Source organism: Diadema antillarum, unplaced genomic scaffold, assembly GCF_040938485.1.
Source record: "Diadema antillarum isolate AM-2024a unplaced genomic scaffold, OU_Dant_1.0 seq00000675_RagTag, whole genome shotgun sequence".
Lineage (NCBI taxonomy): Eukaryota > Metazoa > Echinodermata > Echinoidea > Diadematoida > Diadematidae > Diadema > Diadema antillarum.
In genome coordinates this window covers 1,345,701-1,369,450 of record NW_027271581.1, presented here as the reverse complement: position 1 = coordinate 1,369,450, position 23,750 = coordinate 1,345,701, and the positions used below count along the sequence as shown (strand labels likewise).

The following is a 23,750-nucleotide window of genomic DNA, read 5'->3' as shown; positions in this document are numbered from 1 at the left end:
GCCTGTAGATCATTCCCATTATGTTGCAACTCTTAAAGAATAACATTGTATTCACAACGTATCTTCTCTTTTGGTCACATTTTCCTGGTATGCACGGCCAAATAGTGTCTGTGTCAAATTTTGCTATGTTATGATATATTTATATGTATGTGTATTCTAAAGTCATGGTAAATATTGTTAATAGTATGTTTGTATTATCAACATCATAATGAACAAATGTACAATGACATATAGATTAATTTCATTTGTATATTGGTGCTGTCGTTCAAGTTTTCATTCCAGTGTTCCACGTCCTACAAGCTTTTTTTTTTTTTTAGTGGGACACTCTTTTCCGTCGTTATGATTACTTACTTTTTTGTTACCAGGACAAAGTGTGCATTGTTTCTTTTTTTTTTCATAATATTTTATCATTCATGCATATACTTTATATTGTATTCAACGAACTATTTTATTAGATGAATGAAAGTCAAATTGACAATTTGTACCGCTTTGAATCATGTTTTCTTTTTCTTCTTTGATGGAAATAAATGAACTATATTGAAATGAATTAAACTGATCATCTACCACTAAAACGTCTATACAGAACTCGCTCGATTGTACACGATATAAAGACAGTTTGTATCCCTGCTGGAACGAACACAGTGTGTCCACTCGTAGTCTGCTATGTGGAAACGCTCCGAATCTAACAGTGTGATGCTGATTTAACAATATAGTGTGGTTTTTCAAAGAGTATTCACATAGTAATATTCTGTTTCACACTGCGAATGATTCATAATGTAATCATAATCTTCAAACGCTCAAATTTACCAACGTGAAGAGATTTGACACTGTGTTCGCAATGTGCTCACACTGTGTTTCATTATGTTTCACACTGTGGGACACTGTATTCTTTCCAGGAGGATGATATTGTCAAGAAGTCCTTGACTTTTCATCATGCATATTTGATAGTGTTTAATTGTGCTAAATTTTCTCTTTGATGTTGATTATATTATTTTGTTTGCTTTATTTTATTCTATCTGTGAAATTTAACGTCAGTTTCCCATATTTGGCTGCAGTGTAATTCAGTTTGGAAATAAATCGCATTTCTAAGGATGACAAGCTGCAGTGTAATTCAGTTTGAAAATAAATCGCATTTCTAAGGATGACAAAAAAAAAAAAGCTCTCGGTCATGGAGCAGCGCTGTGAAATATGGCTCCCGATCTTATATACACTCATGTTGTGCATATTAATCTCAAGCACATGCCCGCTTCCAAGTACGACTATAGGCCTACGTGTCTTATCATTTTTCACAGTTTTATCAAATAATCATGAATATATGTATGTGTGTATATGATTATTATGTATTGTTTTCATCCGATAATGGCATTTCATATTTTATTGTACATGCAAGTGTATGTCACTTCGCAATTCAGCCACTTAGCTGCCATGGCAGTATTATGAATAGATTTGATTGAAATGAAATGAAATGAAAAAATGGAGCATACTGTCACGTGCTTATGAAAACGGTATGGATCTAAAGATCACTGCATGCATTTCAGTTTTACAAACGAGGCGATCCACGCCCATTGCTGAACAGTATGACGTGTACCCTGTACCAATTTTATGGTATACGGAACGCTCAGTGTCGCTAGGGCTCGACTTTGTTTTGTTGTTCGTTTATTATTTTCATTCTTTCTTTCTTCTTTATTGTTTGGTTACCCGAAAATATTTCCGTGAATAGACTCCGTGGGTTCGCCCGTCACGCTCCAGCAAGAAAGCTATGTCGACTTTGCCACACTGTACGATTCGTGTAATGACAGTGCCCATAGTAAACGCACATAACATACAAATTGTACCTTTAACTGAGTATTGAGGCTTCAGTGCAGACATTGCCTATACATGGGAATAATTCTCAAATATAATGATATTTGTCTCTTCCGGAAGAATTTTGCTTTTGACCTTTGATCTCGACTGATTGAAATGTATTTGCTGGATTATATCCCATCTTTTGATGAATGCCATCTATCACACGAACACAAAGGGTGCATGAAAAATCCAAGTTGGAAAAATACATGCAGCATGGATTATCCATGTATACGCACAGTCTCATTCTCCCTAAAAACATGAACGCATAATACAAATTGATCATGCTTCCTTGTTGAATGAAAATTTGATTTGATATAAAGTACATTTAATGTTATACTGCCTATTATGATGTATGCAATCATTAACGTTTATAACCATGCTGTAGTATCAAATGAGATTGTCTTTTCTTCTTTTGTTCTCCTTATAGTTTATGTATAGTTATGTTGTTTTTAACAGTTTAAATCTTTAGGACAATGCACATAATTGTATTTTGTTTCGAACTTTAGAAGAGGAATTACTAAAATGAAAGAAAGAAGAAAATGTAGAGTTGTCCATGCAGAAAGCGTTCAAGTATTGCCTCATCGATTTCCAACCCCATGAAAGAAGCGTATAATTGGTGATATTTAGTCCACTTCTCTTTGTTGCATATTAATCAAGGATTTCCTCAGGATACATCTTAAACTTCTCTTTTCTATTTCTGTGTCATTCCACAGTTCTTCCAAGCTTTGTCATTACGTAACTGCAACCATGGAGACGCAAGTCATCAACATCTACGGACTCGAAAATGACTCTGGAATTCGAATCGCTCACTTTACTGTATAGGCTAATGTTTCAGTAAGGGCAAACGCATTAACTATACATAAAAAAGGAGAAATAAATAAAAGGTGACGAATAACGCTCACCTTGGAGCTCAGATCCGTGAAGTAAGATATTGGGTTTTAACAGGCGATCGTCGAAAATGGACATCGGGAGAACTGTCGAGTGGTCGGAAGAGACCTATACGGTCTCCGAACTGTTAGATTTTAATAAGATGCCGGTCGTGGCCATGGTGAAGCAGGGTCACTGCTCGCTGAGAGAAGAAGATTCGCTCAGCCAAGGACAGGTGAGTTTCTATATGTAAACACAGGTACATTCTAATCGATAAAATGAAATGTTATGGCTTATGAAAAGCTTCTTTGAAAGAAAGATATTATTTACAGGGGTGAAGGTTCAGGTGTGAATTTCTTCAACCTGTCTCCCTCTAAGAATTGTAGCTCAGCAGTTGCGATGTTAACATATTTCATAGAGGGAGACAAATAATGAAGAAACTCACATCTAAAAGCTTTTTTTTTTTCTTTCTTTTGTTGGGGACACATTTCATAGAAACTATCATTCAGGATCATTCGTTTCTGGCTGTCCTATCTGAAAATATTTGGTGTGTGCGTATTGTGTTTATGGAAGAGCATAAGAAGATTCCATTCTGTCTGTTGAAAAATACTGATGAAAAGCGCTGAAAAAGAAATATACGTGTTTATCTGTTAGCAGATGAATAGATGTGCAGCCATGAGGAATAATGAAGTTGTATTGTCAACTGCGAAAATGCCTCGATCCTATTATCACATTATTGAAGTTAAAGAAGAGAAAATGTCAGGAGTCAATTGAAAAATGTGTATGTGTTTATGTGTGATAGTGCACTAACACACATGTATGCGACTGTGCATCACAAAACTTCCAAAAAGAGATGTTTTTAGTTATCTTTCCATTGTAGAAAGGGAGATTTAAAGCTTCAAAATGCAGGATTGATAACTCATCAGGTTTGTGTTTTTTTTTTTAACACATCAAACTAAGTAATGGCATGTTGAACATACATGGATGCCACTCTTGAGAAAGGGCGCTTTGGAGATACAAATGTGTTTAAGTGAATTGATTGCCCCTTGTAATATATTATTATGGAAATTTAACTGGAAATTGAAAACTCCGTGGCATCTGCTGTGAATGAATTATCAGATTAAATGAATTGGTGCACTCATAAACATTCTATTTGTGATCAAAGGTGCTGCAAACAGTTTTCACATCTTCTGTACGTTTCAGTTTCAGTTTCAGTTTGATTTTATTCGTCCACTTGTACAAAAATACAGAAATACACAAAAATATACAATGAAATGAGAAAATCGGGGATTTCTAATCTTACTCGTATCGACAAAATATGGACATACAGGTACATAAAAGGAAATGACATACGTGTGAACAATTATATATTTAAAGGTAAAAGTGGAGGATACTGTAATCAATAACCAGTGTGTTTGACTGGAATTCTAATTTTAGTGAATAAAGGGGATAACTCTATCAGAAAAGTATATCGTAAATGATAGATATTGTTATACTTAAAAGGAATTATGTTAGAAAACACCCCAAACCATAAGTTATAGTTCATATTAAAAGATATAAATAGTATACGTTATGAACCTAAGTAGAAGATCAATCTATTCAACTCACTGTGCGTGCTGTGAAACACGGTTACACACAAATAACAAGGTACACAGAGACAGACACTGATAAAGACAAAGACACACAAACACACAAGTAAATAATGGGATATCAGTCCTATTTTGCCATTTGCAATTAACCATATGGAAAAAAAGCATAATTGCGTTGTTTTATAAACGTATATTAACATACATGCATATTGCTAATGTTTGTTCATCATATTGACATCGTCGTCGAGAAGAATATAACTTCGCTGAAGGTAACTTCGCAGAAGATTCAGATTAAACGGGTGTAACAGCAACAAATTAGTGATACAAATTTTGTCAACATTTTGTTGGAATCTAGCAGATCATAAGACGATATGTCACAAGACACACTACAGATTAATGATCAGAAACTTTCTATCATTTCTGTAACTAACGTGCCCAATATTCGTTAATCTGGTCGTAGGGGTTCTGTTTGTTGTTGAAATGAAGATGACAGCAAAATCACAATAATGATAATGATGGACATTGAAATAACGATGATTATGACAATGATGGTCATAGCAACAACTATGTAGCTTGATTTAATTCATAATCACAGCTCCTTATTTTACGCCACAGATTATCAGGATTGCTCGTCTCCACACGCAGAAGCGCGTCATCGCCCGCGACGCCAAGGGTCGGGAGATCAGCATCCCGCTCGACTTCCCGCTGCAATTCGAGATCCTACCTGCCAAGTCCGGCTCTCTCAGAGGAACATGTAAGCAGCTTGTGGTGTGAATAGAAACTTAGCAACAACTGTCGATGGTTTTTGATAGCCAAAGGTATAGAACTGCTTTGATAAAGGGGGATTCCAGGCCAGTTAAAAGAAAGAGTAAAATATTGTGACAAGCAAAACGGTGCAATGAACATTTTGATTAAAATCGGCTTGAAAGTATAAGGAAGTTGTGCCATATCAGAGATTCGCTAATTTTTTGTATAAAAGTTCTCGAAGAGTCGATGATTGTGAAAATGCAAATGAGTGAGCTGATAATGGCATCACCTGAAACATTCCATTTCACTTTCATTTTCATATCATGTCATTTCATTTGGATGCAAGAAAATTTTCCATGTTAGGTTAATTTGTCAGCATTCACCAGCAACCAACAAAAACCAATGAAAATGATGAAAGCATTAAATCTGAAATCTGAAAGTATTTACATGCACACTCATAAAATGGAGTCTCCTCTTGACTGCATTGACCGAACCACTGCCTATACAAGTATTATATTTACTTGCAATTTCTGGAAGTGAATAAGGAACTTTTTTAACTTTATTTGTTTAACATTCCAAGCCTTTGTTGACGTATTGTTTAGATATTCAAAGATGGCCGTGTTTTTGGTAGCATGAATTCTATTTGGAGAAGGAACAAATAAACTTGTAACCGTCGATATTCCATGATTATTTCCTGAATGCCCATCAAAAGACATCTTTGTTTCTTTGTGTCTTTGACTTTTTCCACTGTGTGCAGTTCGAAAATTAAAGAGAATGCGATTGACGGATCTCGTACGCAATTACCAGCTGCCGCACAAAATTAGACTTCCCTCCAGCCTCCGCACCAATCCCATCGTTCTGAATCTCATTGGCATCGATCTGGTGTCAGGACCCATCGACTTAATACGCATGGATGAGGAAGTCTACCTGCAGGGGAACGCAGTCAACTTTGGTCAGTGAAGCGTATCGGCCACAACATGATTATTATTATGCTAATAATACCCCTGGGGGGCATTTCATCAACGAGTTCGTCGGAGTTTTCACCGACAAATTTGCTATCAGCCAATCAGACGCAAGGATTTCATTAGCTTTTAACAGTTGTCAGTGTAAATCCTTGCGTCTGATTGGCTGATAGCAAATTTGTCGGTGAAAACCTCCGACGAACTCGTTGATGAAACGCCCCCCAGGTATCTCCTTTGTTCGTGTACCAAGGAACAGTTTTGAACAAAGCCATAATGACTGCGAGTTTCTTTGTTATTTATCATCTGGAATATAGCAGAATGGGGAGGATCAAAAATCGCATTAGCAAAAGAAAACAAATCATTTCTGTAATTCTTTTTTTTTCTCTATCTAACAAGATTCTCATTCAAATCTGAAAAACCTACACAAACGATTTGATTGATCTGTCGCTTTCTATCAACAAGTTACTTTCAAAGATTTCCATGATTATCCTATAAGCTGCTTTACATCAGAGTTATCATGGTCACCATTGCATGTAATACATTAATTACACGCCATATATTACGAACTAGGCCAATATCATTTTGTCACTCTACGTTACAATCGAAATTTGTCTTTTCATGTAGTGAAGTTGTTCACACAATTCCCATATGTCATAAATGTAACGAGAAAAATACAGCATCTCCCCAATTTTTGTGTAAGGTATTAGCGCGTCCACGTCCATAAATTGTCTTTGCTTTTATCTTTGTTTTCTTTTCTTCCTATATCCTTTACTCCCATGTAAGTCAACCATGCACCACTCAACTCTAAATACATCACATTTAATATCTCGACTGCGAAACAGAAATGATTAAGAATTAATTCCGCGTTTTCCTTTATACACCAACAGGTATGAAATGCATGACTGAGATTTTGGTAAATGATTTTGAATTCTCTACATGGATGAACTCATTTTCTTTCCTTTTCTTTTTATTGTCTACAGGTGAGCTAGATACAACCATTCTTAACATTCCCGATAATTCTGACCTGGAGGTTTCACTAGCCGTGGGCGCCAGGGCAGGCAAGGAGTCGCAGTTCAGGAAGTTGGAGAACAAGCTGGCGGACAAGGTGGCCAAAGACGTGCGATTCGGGACCGTGGTCGGAGCGCAGGGTGAGTCACGATGCGATCGCTCTGGCTTGGAAGTCACTGATCTTCACCTGTTCAATGAGGGTACACTTTAGCCGCGATCACACTGGCAAGTTTAAGATCGCGATCTTTAGGCCGTGTCACACCGTTCCGGGCAAGCTGCGCGGGCTTGTGGTGAGGAGGTAGTTTCCAGCACGTAGAAGATTTTCAGCGGGCGAACAAGAATGTTTGCAATTTTCATTCATGCCTTGTTATACCGCACCTGAGGAAGTTTTGCGGCTTGACTTGCGGGGAAACAAATTTACTCGCCGGAGCTCTCTGCAGTTGGTCCGCACCTGACACTTGTAAATCTAGCGCGTATCTCCCCTGTAGTTGCCCGGAGGTGCTCACGCAAGTCCGATTTAACCGCAGCCAAGTTTTGAGCATGACCAAAACTTTTTCCGGGTGAGTCGCGGGAATGCCCGGAGAGGTCCACGCAGAACACCAGTAGGAGGCCCTTAGCGGCAGCACTTCCCAGGCAACTCCCACGCAGGTACTTCGCAGTCCCGTATATTATGCAGCAAAGATAATGAAATTCTGTGGGATTTCAGCCATTCCATCAGAGGAATTCCTTCACTGAGTTGTCAGCCCCCACGCGACTGGTACATAGGTCACACAGTATACTCGCAAGTATGATTTAAGTAGAACGCGTCCAGCAAGTAAGACACTCGCTCAAATCCTTTTCCGCCCTCAGGAATGTCCGGCATGCTAGAAAATCCCTACACGTAACAAGCCCGAGTAGCTTGCCCGGAAAGGTGTGACAGGGCCTAAACACGGTTGCGGGTAAAAAATATGCGTGCGCACCTCCAGGCAACTACGGTTGAGATACGTGCTAGGTACTGTCATGTGCGGATCATCTACGGGGACCTCCGGGTAGTAAAAATTGTTCTTTGCAAGTAGCACGCAAGGCTTGCCCGGAAAGGTGTGACATGGCCTTTTTGTCAATGTGATCGCAAACTCCCGGTGAAACTTCTCGCGAAAATTTCCACTCAAACTAGGTATGATTCCCCCACCCCGCCAAACTTCCATTAGATCTTTTGCCAGTGTGACCAGGGCTTATAACGAGTAAAGTGGCGCCACTGATATTGCTAGAATTTAGACAGGGTGCTTACTCTTCAAATTACGTTGTTGTTCAATCATACGGGTGCATCACTAAAGACGAGAAAGTGGTACAACCACCAACTGCATGACAAGCTTCATTATCTGATGTTCTAGTTTTTGATGAAAGGTAATGTCGTCCTGACCCTGCCTCAAACTGCTTACTGATATTTTTTGAGTGTATCACTGTCATAATGATTTCATATTTTGAATATAAACTATTTTTTTTGTAATGACAGGTATGATCTATTTTTTCTCGAAGCACTTAATCTGTGTTCTGTGTATAATTACAAACAACAGAGAGATGTTGTGTGGAATCTTTATGTCTTTGCAAACAAATTCGAAATTGAATAGAAAAAAAAAGACTGGGCAGGTCTTCGGATGAACTGGGTCACAACATTCTACATGCCATTATTTGTCTAGTGAGCGTTATGCATGGATCAGGTTTGAAATACCTCTCCCATGAAAGGCTACAAGCCAATTTTGTAAGCCCACTTTTCACCAAAGCAGCTAGAGTTCACGTTTTCTATTAGCACTTGCCGAATCTATCTATAAAGTAGTCCATGCGCCGACATGCTTTTACTTACCTAGCTGAAGTGTGTTTGCGAGTTTCTCGTGCCTTATATAGACACTTGAAAAGAAGCAATCATTATTCTACTGTGTTCAAATTAACTTCCACATATTTTGACCATTTATGTCATACGATGTATAACTATCATGAGTAGCAATTTTAAACCACAGTAAATTTTCAAATGAGGACTGCCAAAAAACAAAAAACAAGTGGGGTAGCTATGAAATTACTATATGGTTCTGCAGGATAGGAAATAATAATTAAAAATTTATATCGTATAACTTCAGCACTTATGACATAAAGCAGCTATGCCCAGATTTTTAACTAAATTTTCAGTGCTTGTCAAATAATTTCACCCGCGCTGCTGTACAATTTTAGTCTGGTAAATGCATTTGCAAATATGGCACTGTGGTCCTTTCATCCCGAAGGGTTAGGGCGTCAAGCATAACTTATACATATAAAAAAAAATCATCAAAATTGAATTTGCTTATCATTCTTTCATGACAAAGACATCATTCTTTAGTTGCTGTTAATGAGAGTAACGAGGGATTTTCGTTTTATTCTGTCTCTGATAATATCAAGAAATCAAGCGAATATTACACATCGGCGCACAGACGACCCCGGCCCGCCCCCGTTTGCAGTCCACTATCGGTGGTGCCTCGTCCTACATCGAGCAATCCGCTGGCTACAACCACTCGCCCACCCAAAACGGTGACGCCGTTTCCGGTGGAATGTATCAGAAGCGGAACAGCCGGCCCAGTCTGGCTGCCATCGAGAAACGCCTGAACTCCGGCCCCTTTCCGCTGCCGAACGCCAACAGCAATGCCGAATTCCACTTCGACAATGCCGCCTTCGACAGCGCCGACCTCAGCGAATCGGACGAACTGGAGAGCGAGAGTGACAACAGTGACGCGCCCAAACAGGAGACGTGGACCAACATCAAACTGGATGGGGACGATGACGACAACGACCTGCCACCACCGAAAGAACTTTTCACTGCCGTCTCGTCCTTCTCCTTCCATAACCCTAAAACATGGGGCTTCGGCAAGCGAGGGAAGTGAACAACAGGGACGCATGATAATACTATACAAATTTATCAACTAAGTGGGTGCTAAATTCCTTCACTACCAGAATTATACGAACTGCGATGTAATATGCTACAGAGTCTGTGACAGCAAAAATCGATGTTTTCGTGTCATAATACGTATTGCGTCAATTTGTTGAGAAAATGATCTTAATAAGGTGCACTTATCATCTAATATACATAAAATGGACTCCTTGAGCACTGTGTTGAGGGAGGTAAGCATAATCACAGGACAATAGTTACTACAGCTGACCCGTAGGTTGAAGTAAACTTCTAATCACGTTGTCCGAAATATCTACAAGTATAGAATCAAAAACTGTAAACAAGAACAAGTGCATAGTAAACAATATGCTTTTGTCACGGTACTTCATGTGAAACAAGCCATTACTTAAGTTGATGAAAATTGTTTTGTATCCAGCTTTGTTTTTGCATTGTGCACACCATCAACCATGCTTCAAAAGCTCAATGAAGGTATTAGATTATTATCTGGTATAATCATAACAGCTAAGGTATTATTGTTCCTTGCTTTAATACTCTTTGACGTTGATTATGTGGTCGTGTCTGATGCCATAATTTTTCAATACATAAACTTTCCCATTCTGAGTGCACATCGAAACAGTCTAATGTGGGAGGTCATTAATCTGGGAAAAGATATTTTGTGAACACCTTTATTAATTAATAATTAGTTAGTTGAAAAATGAGCAAAGAAATGGGATTCCATTGGGATTTGAACCCGAGACCTCCGGATTGCTAGCCCGGAGCTCTACAGACTGAGCTATAGAAAGCCCTAGTACAGTGTTCGTTTGTGAAGCGTTACCCAGGAAAGTGATTCACTTTGTGTAATCTCGTACCTATTAATCAAGATTATGTTGCTTTCACGAGATTTTTGTACTATCAGACTTTGTAATCTTATCCTGTATACATTGAATTTCATTTCCAACGGCTTGCCATGACAATGTGCCATGCATCACTAAAACACCCGGAAACACGGTTTATCGCTGCTAAACTGGATGGTGCGTCTTAATGCATAGTAACTATAGTATAGGCCTAAGTTAAAAGTTCTTGAGGGCTACATTATGCAGCAAATTACTTGCCTATCGTTGCTGTTTTATATCATCAACTCAAGCTTGTGAACATACAGTTGTATAATGCAGTGACTGTTAAAATGTTCTGTGTTCAAACCTTTTTCTGTAATCTGTTTATATATTCTCAGATATTTGAATTTCATATCGTCACATGATTATAAAAGAATTATTTTGTTTTAGCATTTCGTGTCTTTCGCGATATTTGCCTATATAAATAAATTCATTAAAAAAAATAATACTATGAAAATGTTTTCGCAATTCATTTTGTTTATTTCATACGAATTGCTCTCTTTCTAATTTATCAGTTTTAAAACTTGCCCCTATCTATTACGCTTGCAATTAACCTAAATGGGTTTTCAGACATTGTATAACATCATTGGTAAACGAAATTCATGCCAATATTCTGATGCCATTCACGAAAGTGTGATCAATAATCGCAGTTTTCTTCTGTTCTACAGCAATAGCTATGTTTTTGTTTTATTTTGTTTCTGTGTTTTTATTTAGTTTTTCAGTGAGTCGTTACTGTTGCAGAGTAATCTTTGACACTTTAAGGTTTTTTGGGGAATAACAAGTTTTGTTTGAAAAAGAATGTCTACTATGCAACTCATTTATGTTCTTATATTTTCTTTTATTTGTGTTATATAGCAAGGTGTGGGCAATTCATTCATGTGGATTTGTGTCGCAATATCACCAAGATTCTATTGTAACAAGTTCTTGGTATAAATCATTTAATTACCAGCATTGAAAATTTCATACTAACTGTCAGCTGGTTATCTATTATTGACATCTGATTAAATCATCTGTTGTGGTAATTACGTTGCGAACTCCATAATGAAAGCGGATTATATGAAATGGGAGACTGGTGAATACATGATACTATAACTGTGTCATGTTGATAAATACTTAAGCATATTTAATAGATTATTATGATTGTGTGAATCTTTATGAAGTATTCAAAGAATATTTATTAGGATCGTGTTACAATACTCCAAGGTTAATGTGTTGTGATACTCAGCATTCTATATTCATATTAAATTGTATTAACGTGTAGTAGCAGCGATGAGTGTAGTGCACTGTCCCCTGCTTGACAAGCAGCGACAGGCTACATTGGATTACCTTGATGATAGAGAGTTGATTGTTGTTTTATTTTGTAAGAAATATTCTCATTTTGTAGTAATGTGGATTATACTCTTCATCGGTTATGAGGAAAATTCTGAATGATGATATTATTTGTCATTCTTCGTTTTAAGAACCATTGTACAACACAGTGTTTCCACCACCGGGTTGTCTAATTTAAGAGAATAATGGTCAAGCCTTTGAAAACGTATAATGGCTGATTATTGTAATTGAATACTCTCACATATTATACATGTAAAGATATATCGATGTTTCAAATGAATGAATATAGTTTGTATGTGTATACTGAAATACATTATGCATTGAATGAAGTACGTGCGTATTATATAAAAATAACGAAACAAAGAGCAACTGTCTTGGTGGTCTGTTATTTTCTAGTCTCTATATTTTTCCATTGAAAACAAGAGTCAAGATAATATGCTTTTTTATATCAGTTTATTTTCATATTTCTAAAGAAAATGGCATACACAAAATGTAATCATACAAGACTAAAATTACAAAATATAAAATAGGCGAAACTTCTCCTGAATATGCAACTGCCTCAATATGGAAAAACACACACAAGTCTGTTTATAGTAGTATATCGGACTATGTATGATTATTTTAAGTACGAGAAGTGTAATTGCGCCTATATACAGAAAATCAAGTTTATTCAGTCGTATAGGTCCTGGAATATAATCAGGTGTAGCGAAATCTGGAGCGCAGATATCTATTTGGACCATATAATTGAAGAGAAAATGACAAAACACGAACAAACTAATTAATGCTATACAAAGATACCACATGATGCAACATTATCAGTAATGCATTACTGACAAGTAAAGACATTGACGGAATTTGTTTTTTCCCCTCGACATGGAAAGCAATTATTTTACCTGGAGTGTACAGATGCAATACATTTGAAGGGGTCGGTGCAATAAAGTGCAAACCCACACAATAGTCATTTTGAGATAATCGCTGTTGAATCTTTGGAAAGTCCATCATTGTACATTAATAAAACATGAATGCATGCATTTTTTACCATCTTATTGGTTGAATTCAAATATGATATTTTCACGGAGGTTAGAGTGAAGGATAAGGATTATGAAAATGCATGTAACTCAATTTTGACCAAATTGTGTGTTAGCACTATATTGCACCGACCCCTTCATTTTATAATCTTGAATCCAGTTTCATGCAGCAATTGTTTCTTTACGTTTTGCATGTCTTACGCTATAACCCACAAATTCTTCTTTAAAAAGAATGCATATTCAGATTCAGTGTTTAGTTACAGTGAAAATGAATTCGAGTTGTCTCAAGATTCTTTAAGCAAAACTTCATTATGAGACAATACATCTATCTTTATACTTAAAGGACAAGTCCACCTTCATATACATGTGGGTTGAGTGAATGCAGCAATATTAGTAGTACACATCAGTGAAAGTTTGAGCAAAATCGGACAATCCGTTCAAAAGTTATAAATTTTTTGAAGTTTCTGCTCACTCAAGGCTGGATGAGAAGACTACTATAGCTTGTGATGTCATATGAGTACAACGATATAAAGAAAGAATAAAGAAAATTCAACATATTTTCTCTTTTCTCGCATAACAAAAGAACACTTGACTTCTCTCTTTCAGAGGGCAGGGGGAATAACATTACCCTTATGTCAGTAACAAGTCGAAGAAATGTGCGCTTTATTCAAAAAGTACAGTTTTGTGAAATTCTCTTTTTATTTTCTTTATATGGTTGTACGCATATGACATCATGCACTGTAGTAGTCTTCTCATCCAGCAGTGACTACGCAGATACTTTAAAAAATAATAACTTTTGAACGGATTGTCCGATTTTCCCCAAACTTTCACTGATGTGTTCTACTAATATTGCTGCATTCACTCAATCCACATGTATATGAAGGTGGACTTATCCTTTAATAATATACATGATACATAATCTACATTATACATTTACACACACACAGACTCACCCACACGCAAACATACACACATATATATGTATATATATATATATATATATATATATATATATATATACGTATGTCTATGTGTGTGAGTGGCAATCGCATATATATCATCCATAATCATGTACATATTTGTGTTAATTAACGCAGAGAATGAGGAAACTAAAAGGGAAGGAAAATATAGAAGTATACGATACAGAGGAGTAATAAAACTTTACGTTTACTGGTCAGCAACTATCAATTTGTATAGTGCACTATACACAAATATCATTTCCATTTCTTTCCCCAAAGTTGACGGAGTATGGAATGCTGGTATATAAACAAAAGTCACAATGGCATAATCCGCTCTTTTTCCATTGGGCGAACTTCTAATAGATTTTGTATGCACGAAAACTGGGTAGATCTCTATTGGCGACGCACCCAAGTTTATAACCTTCATCAGGGGCGCGCGCGATGCTTCGTCTACTGCAATCAATAGCTTCCCACGCTTTTTCTGTCTCTTTCTCTCTCTCTCTCTCTCTCTCTCTCTCTCTCTCTCTCTCTCAATCTATCTCTCTTTGTGAGCGCTCAAGCTGAAATAACATTGATGACTTTGGTTTGGATTTCGAAAGGCAAAGTGCGTTGGCGATGGCAAAATACATTCGAAGTCACTTGTTCAAAGTCAGTAAGCCGTAGATATTCGTTTAATTACTCATATGATTTCCTCTTTCTTTCCTATATTCTTATACTTCTGCACCCTGTCCTACATACTCTCCTTCTCATTATTCTCTTCCATCTTCATAATCTTAGTCATTATATCCATGCATTGCTAATGCAGTTCCCAGCCAACGAGGCGTCAATACAACATTTACATGATATTCAAATGAATGTGTCGTAGCATAATTTATACGACCAATACAAAGCTGTGCGATTTGTTTGGATATATCCATGATATCACGAACCAGTGTCTGTTAAACCATGATCTCAAACAAGAGCTACCCAACGCATCACTGTACGTTTATAAGAATCGTCTTGTGCATTTACGGCTACAAATTCTTGACATGCACTCAACTTATTGCGTGTCTATTTTCTTGTCCATAATTATACATGAAGCTCTTGCCTGTCGTTTACGCAAGACTTTACAAGTCAAACCTCAAGTCTCACGATCTCCCGTCTTTCTGACTTTGTTAATTGACAAGAAAACAGACAAACAAATGACGTAATCAAATCACAAATGTTATTCTTCATTTTAGCATGTGGTGATAATTACGAAATATTTGACCTCATAAGAAAAATGAGAAATTGCAATTTTTTAGAAACATCATAGTTGTTGATCAAGTAGGCTACCAATAAGGATTTCATCAGACGTATTACTATCATCTAATGGAACTTGACTGTATCAGAATAACATTATTATAATATAAACATGTTTTATCATGGATTCTTTTTTATGACAGTTCCGTAAGTTTGTCTAACTTCGTCGTATCAACAAGCGCTATGTAATTTTATTGTCCATACAAATCAGACAAACTGATTTGGACTAAAGCAATCGACACCCGCTGTATACACCCAATACTTATGGAACCAGTTGTAACGAATGAACCAATGTAGCGTCAGTATTTTCTACTCTCTGGTATATCTATATGAGCCGGGGGAGCACCCTCGCGGTAAAAGTCAAGGTCGGCGCTGTTTTGAGAACCAGCAAACGAGAGCACGTTCATGGCGGTTTGTGCAGGAGAAAACTAAATGGAGTTTTCCTACATAACAGGGCGCCAAAGATTCACGCCATAGCTAGTTGGGAATTTTGGCATACACTCTAGGTGCGCCCGTTGACGTCTGCCGAACTTGCTGGCGTGCTCGTTCATTCGCATCTTGTGCCTCAAGCAAGGAAGAAGAGAGGGATAGAGGGGAAAAAAATGGTGCGCACCCTTCTGTGCCTTTTCATTCAATCGCTGATTAACATGACAATCAGTTTGACGATAGCTGCTGAAAAGAATCTTCCACCTACATACTGTTTTTTCCTGCCGGGGTTGCGGGCTAGATAATGGGGAGAGACGGAATGTGGGGTGAAAGAAAAAAAGAGGAAAAGAAAAGAACGAGATTCGATCCAGTTGAGCGGACACGTTGGTCTAAACGGGCCTCGAAAAAAAAAAGCAAAGAAAGCAGTGCGTATCAGACAAATAAAAAGGCGAGGACACGTACATAGCACGTCCGTGCACCAGTCCAATGGGTAGGTTAACTTTGTAGCTGTTGTGTCTCACGGGTTAAGATTTGGGGCCGCATTTTTGGGGGTCCTAAAAGCGTAGAACGACACAGCGATGATACTCGAAGAACTGGTAGCTAATGTCATGACCGCGTAGCTTCCTCCAGCCAGGATTTGTGTACAGAGATTTTGTCAACTCACCAGCAAGCTTCTGTAACGTGTGGTAAGGTACAAGGGCAAGTGTGGGGCGTCACACGAAGGATGGAGATACTTTGGATATCGTGTCTTCGGTAGCATCCCCCCCCCCCCCTTGTCATTTCATACTAAGGAAGGTAAGTACATCCACAATCACAGTAATGTAAAATGATGTATCTTCGCTTTTCTGTATTTTAGGCCTACTGGCATTGGCCTGTGATACGTTTCTTTCTACACGTTACGTGGGACAGGAGTGTTCAAGGAAGCGTTGCAGCAAACTTTATAGCACTTGAATCTGTATGTGCGTGATAAATGGTTGCTGTTGCATTGTGTATATTTGGATAAGGATCCTTATATCCATTTCAACGTACATGGTGCATATACATATATATATATATATATATATATATATATATATATATGTATATATTTACATGTACATTTGTGTGTGTATACAAAAGTATACACTGTACATTTGTATTGTATGTGTGCATGTGTGTGTTTGTGTGTATCATGCACTAACAAAGTTGTGAACTGTGATGTAAAATATCTACCATATTTGTACATGTATATCATTATCATTCAAGTGAAAACTTTGTGGTTGTGTGTTGTGTGTATAGATACTCTGTGTAGTAAAGATTCAAATAGAATTGAATTCATTTGTTCAGCATAAAAAAACATCAAATCATGACAATGATAAACAATCACGACAAAGCATAGAGTAAAGACAGACATATGAAATACATATTAATAATATAATGCATACATGTCTGGTAAGCTGAAGGGAAGCAAATAACGAGAAATGAAAGTTCCCTTAAAATCAGGCGGATCCATCTACAGGTAAGCAGTGAAAATATGCATAAGAGGTAATCATTTTCATATTTTTTAAACAAAGGATGAACAAAATGTAGATGGAAGAACAGAACAAAAAAGAAAATATACATGTAGAGCAATGATACACAAGCACTACATTTACATTACATGGGACAGTACACAAACATTAATTATAATCATTAGATGAAATAATGCCAGCCATGTATACAAGCGTGTCGAGAAGTTATGAATGATAATTTTGTATATACTGTAAGTCTCCTTAAGTTTACATTTGAATACACTGAAAAAAAGCAGCTTTACGAATACCATCTGGTATTCAATTCCATATGAACGGGCCTTGATAAAAACAGATTTCTGAATTAATAATGTTCTTACAATATGTACTTTGGACGTGTAAAAATTCTCAGCATTTCTGGTACGGTAGGGATGAGTATTACGTAGTAATATCATATACTTACATGTATATCTATCATAAAGTGTTAAAATGTTTTGGGAATAAAAAAGGTGAAATGTGAGCTAAATAAGTTGAATGATTAATTACTCTTTTGTACACATTTTTGTAGTTTAAAAGGTCAGGTCAGGTCACACCCGTAGCATTTCTGCCGTTGGGGCACTGAGATGTCCTTCTCCAGGTTTCCTTATCCTCCGCCATTCTCACACAGATTTCCACCGGTTTCTCCGCCCATCTCCTCACATCATCCACCCAATTCCTCCCAATTTTCCTCCCAAAGTTTAAAAACTTTGTCTAAATATATATTATTTGCAGTATTATCCCCAAACAGAAAGACCATAATATTCTAAAAGGAGCGCAATAATTGCATTGTATATAATTTAAAAAAATACTGTGGGTACAGATTCAAGTAGAAAAAGTATCCCAACATTTTTTAAACCTTATTGCATATGATATTTATGTGCATTTGTAAATGTGCAACATTTTAATGTACAATATTATAAATGCTTTGAAGGATTCCGTGGAGTGATTGTATTAATGCGTTGCTACCTACAGTACCTACAACCATACCTATACATATCACAGGGATATACTTATGGATGATTCTGAACTCGGACTTTAAGTTTCTATAATTCAGATCAGATATTTGTTTTATGTCAGGATCATAGAGCATAATATTTTAATATGAATGATCATACGTTGTTTCTCAGTAAATGTGAAGTCGAAATTACGGTGATTAAGACAATGACATGTATTAGCGAAATATACATACATGTACAACACCTGTACAATTGTACATAATATTACTGCATGATGTATACAGTAACTCCCTTCATTGACGAGGCAAGTGGTGAAGAAGTGCATACAATGTGAACAAAAAATGTTTCTCTTTACTTTATCAGTTAAGCAAATACATTGATGACAGAACCTGAAATCTTAACTTCATATTTTTTTTTGTTTTGTTCAGAAGCTGGTATGAAAGCATGTACTTTATTATCCGATCTTAAAAACTATACAATATCTTAGAGTAAGGGGATTTGTCATTTTGCTACCACCCAAAGTATTAAATATCACTAGTATGTAGTCTTCAATTATACGTAACTTACAATTGTACATGTACAGTGTACAGTCACAATCTTCCACATCTGTATTTTATCTGAACTTGCAAACAGTGTATATCTGGACTTATCGGGATACACTCAATATACGTGTTTGTAATGTCAATAACCATCGCATTGTCTGCATTAATACCACTGGTTCATGAACGTCATTTCCGCCATTGTGAGAAAATGTATACCAAAATTCGCTACTGTAACATGTCGGCCGCCATCACATCGAATCCTACAATGCAATGAGGCATTCAGAACTCAATAAAAAAGGTAACACCCGAAAGTAATTAAGGTTGTAGTTTTCGTTTTGATTGACAATCTGTTTGAACTTCCTACTCTACAATGTAGCTAAGAATTATGTGCAATTAGCCAAAGCTGTAAGAACATGAACCAGTGTGGTCGATAAATATAGTTTTGTTTATATTAGGAAAGGCGGAGTCACGACGTGCATGTGTCTAATATGTGAACGAATAAAGACGAGAAATTAACTCAAATTGACAAGTACGCAAATATCGCTTTCGTACAAGCTATTAGAGAGGCCTTTTGGGATTACATCTTTAATAGCAGCCTGCTGCTGCTCTTACCAGGAACCATTTCCGAGATAGACGGATTTCTGGAATAGCTCATGGGTAGCCTTTGGAATCAATCAACAAAGACCAATCATTGCTGTTCGCTACACTCAGATATCAATGAGTTATGCCACTACACAATCAAGTTGGCAGTAAAAAAAAGGAAGGTGCAATATACTAAAACAGGCAAAGTGGTAGATGTTTCATCAAAAATGGAAATGAAATGTATATTCTACATGTGTCAGTAAATAAATCATCTTTTGTTAGACATACTTGAAGCCCCCCCCCCCCCCACATAGAAATTACCATTTCAAGAAAAAAACAGTATCCAAGCTGAATTTGTTTATGCGTGCACCTCAACTACGTATACAGATAAACGGGTTTACAGTATACAATTGTATATACCATAAATTATTCTATATGAGTTATGTGCACATAGGCCACCCCCCCACACACACACACACCCTTTCTGTATCTACTCTGTTGTATTCACAGAAGAGTACAACCTGTTCATGCCCAGAATACAAAATTAGATATGATAGATTATAATATTTCAAATCTTGACATAATCAAGCAATTAAACATCCCCTACTGTACATCTCCCCCTTTAAGCTTTGTTTTGCATTACCCTTCTGGGCCTACATGTATCCTTATTAATTAATTCCTAAACCTTTTGTACAGTATTGCTGAAATAGTAAAATGATGTGGGACTCTGAGCTTAGAATATAATGTACGGAGATGAACTGCACCATTTATGTAACTGTATTAAAATCTTATACATAAACTACATTTTTATTACAAAAATATCCAATGACTAAATTCAAATTCCATTCTCTTCAATGCAATTCAATTTATTTCCACATAATCATTACAAATACATAGATACATAAAAATGTGATATAACTGAAAATAAATGTATCTCACCAATTGGAAATAAAGAGTATGAAGAACAACATTATGATACATGCATATGCACCAAGAAAGTTGATCAACAAACACAAAATAAAAAACAAATAATAACATGGGAAATAATTTGTAGAGGGATTATGTGAAATATCTTCTTTTTTTTTTAAATAGAGACATAAAGTTCTATAAAACGTATAGGTATAATGATCCCCAAGAGAATAAGGAAATTGAATAGGACTTTTACAAAAGATATGCCTGACCTAGCAGCAGCAGGTGAATGTAATTTGTGTTGCAATGTTTAACACGAAAGAGGTACTGTACATGTACATTTGTATGTGTACCACGTCTTCACAGCAGATGTACTGTTGGCCTACATACTTGCTTACGAATGACGTAATGGCGGTCCATTGGATTAAAGCAGTTCTAATCACTCGTGACTGTGGATTTTGTATACTGATTCACCTGTAGCTCTGTTCAGCTATCCACTTACCCTCATGAATGGCGCGCTGGTGATGAGATTTCTTACGTGATGGGCATCTTATGACACATTCTGAAACGTTTGTGTTGGTATCAGTGTAAAGAGAAGTTACGAAATTTTTATTCCGACGCTGGACCTCTCTTCTGCTTAAAGGGATGGTACATTATCGGTGGAGATGAGAATTGGGCTTTTAACTTTTTGCGAGATACCAAGAAAACACTTATGATATAGTACAGAGCATACCATTTTAAGAGGAATTCAAAGTTTATTTGATGAAAATCGGGTTTGGAATGACTAAAACATCCAAAAACAAAGTAAAACAAAGCGATTGTAATAAAGTGTGGGTCCCACACTTTATTAGAATCGCTCTTTCTTGGATATCTCAGCCATTTCATAACCAACTTTCATCAAATAAACGTTGAATTCCTCATAGAATTACATGCTCTTTCATATTTCATAAGAGGTTTCTCATTATCTTACCAAAAGATGTTGGAAACCTGAAATTAGGTCTCAACCAAAACTATACGATCCCTTTAACCTTTCTCAACTATTACAGTTGTGTATATCATCACATAAGATGGTCCTTGCATATATTTGCATAGTGTTTAGTCAGAGATTGAACTTCTAATGATCACGAGACTAAAACTTTTAAAACTTTTTTAAAAGATTGCAAGACAGGGATGACGCTCTTAAAAATTGAAAAAAAAATGTATACATTTTATATGTTTATATCCGTCGTTTGCATACTGCAGTTAACACCTGCAGTATATATGTTCAAGTGCTTAGGACTAGCAGAAGTTATTCACCCTAGTCAGCTCTTGAAGCGTATTTATTGGAAACACTAGTTTCTTTGTTCAATAGTTCATTCGATTATTCTGTCGAACATGACTTGCTCAAGCTATTGGCCAGTTTATAAACGGATTCGGGTTAATTTAGAATCAAATTTGTGATCATATTCAACGACAGCTTCTCAATAAGAAGTCAATCCACTTGTGAAATAATACATGTACTCTATGCATTTCATTATCTGGATCCAATTTGCAAGATTTGTCATAAGCATGCCTTTGTCAAAAAAAGAAGAAGATAAGAATAAACCTGTTTGCATTAAGAATATGACTGAAATCATCTATAGGCCAGTAGCCTACGTCAGGCGGAGGAATACCAGAAGAATTAAAGCACATGCTGCTTATCTGTTACAAAGTAAGTCTGTAGCTAAGATATACAATCGTAACGACTTCTTGAGCATTTTTCCTAAAATAAAAAAGCAAAATCATACACTTCATACCGCTATGGGAATAGTTGCAACGGCCACACAACTTTACTCAAGACTTGAGCATCAGATAATCGGAATATAATGATAATAATAATAATACAGGGTACACTGTACTTATAATGTGCCAGTTCCACATAGTTAACGTGCTCAAGGCGCAGTAGAAGAGTAAGTTATGAAATACAAAAATCCTTACACAAACATGCACATGAAAATGAATGACACAATAATGATAATGAAAAAATATACATCATAATATACAATTCTACTGGAAAATGGTCATGAACAAATGAGTCTTGAGGGCAACTTTAAAGGAGTCAACATTCGAAATGTGACGGATAGCTTGAGGCAACTGATTCCACAGGTAAGGTCCAGCATGTGCAAATGTAGACGACGTGTAGACGTATTGATGTCTACCATTACGCAATTTTACACGTGTGTCTACAAGAGTGTCCAGTAAATAAAAACACACTGAAAAGTCTTTGGTGAAACATGTTGTCGGCCCTAATTAGCATTTTTTGGACTCAAATTTTGTCATGTTTTGAGATCTGTTGCTCCCCCCATCCACTGGTACTTACAGTACATGTATTCAATGGCAGTTGAGTCTGAAAGGCACCTCGGCCAAATTACATCGGAATGAGGGAAACAGTTCTTTTGTCAGTGACCATGCACGATTACACAATCATCATTGTCCAAATATCGGAATGTACATGTAGAATGTATTCATGAAGATGCACAAACACATTGTTTACAGGTGACGGTGGTGATGATGGGATCACAGAAAGACCTCCGTTTATACATGTTGTTCATATAATATGTGTAGTAGGTCCGTGATTACAGGAACATACTGTCGGGGATACTTTGTTTATGTATTGAATTGTATTAAACATTAAATGAAATGAAATATTAAAAAAAAATGTTAATTGAAACTGTACCCTCCTGAAACGCTGATCTTATTACTATCCGAATGATTCAGACAAACGAAATTGATATGATATAATCGTAAAAAAGAAGAGTTCTTTATAAATTTAGATTAATATGTCAGATACACTGTAAGTGTCGAGCATGCCAGGTCCTCTCAGTTCCGATTTTTATTTCATAATTTTTTGGGCAATTTCTATTCGCTCATCTTCATGTCTTTACCATTTTGTATCGCTAATATTTCATAAGTAGGGATGGCAATATGTACTGTAGTTACCATCGTGAAGGTACAATAATTATTTGATTTATATCTTCCTAAGGGAGTGGCTGGACATTTACATAATTATATGCAACGAGACATAAATCAATTGTCTTCCTACATGTGAGGCAGATCCACTTTGGTACATTATACTTAAAATATGTAATTTTTAGTGGCGGCATCTAGCGTTGGCTCAAAGGGAAAATGATTGTTGTGACTCCATGTCTTGAACCTCCTTGGATTAGCTCTTCCCGTCCTCCTTGTTATAATTATGTACATGTAGTCTCCTGTATACGTTGACCACACCCCTCTATCCATGGCACCATCCTGTGATTAGTTGTTCCGAATTCCAAAACCTCTTATTAAAGTAGAAAAAATCAGAGAAGCCGTGAGTTCGCGTGAAAGATAGAGAAAATTTGGATTGTGTAATGCAAAATGTATGTAAATTGCAAAAGTTTAGAGAGGTACAGC

The 23,750-nt window shown here is 36.7% G+C and overlaps 1 protein-coding gene across 1 annotated transcript; it reads left to right on the top strand.

Annotated features, from left to right (window-relative positions):
• Nucleotides 1-2,803: 2,803 nt before the first annotated feature.
• LOC139737019 (uncharacterized) lies at nt 2,804-9,903 on the top strand. The gene is made up of 5 exons (XM_071647697.1): nt 2,804-2,947; nt 4,917-5,055; nt 5,806-6,000; nt 6,991-7,158; nt 9,425-9,903. The coding sequence occupies exons 1-5, from the start codon at nt 2,804-2,806 to the stop codon at nt 9,901-9,903; spliced, it is 1,125 nt and encodes a 374-aa protein (XP_071503798.1).
• Nucleotides 9,904-23,750: the final 13,847 nt, after the last annotated feature.

Coding starts and splice junctions, on each gene's coding strand:
- LOC139737019 (XM_071647697.1), top strand. CDS start 2,804: ATGGACATCGGGAGAACTGTCGAGTGGTCGGAAGAGACCTATACGGTC. Junction 5,056..5,805: donor CGGCTCTCTCAGAGGAACAT/GTAAGCAGCTTG, acceptor CACTGTGTGCAG/TTCGAAAATTAAAGAGAATG. Junction 7,159..9,424: donor GACCGTGGTCGGAGCGCAGG/GTGAGTCACGAT, acceptor GATAATATCAAG/AAATCAAGCGAATATTACAC.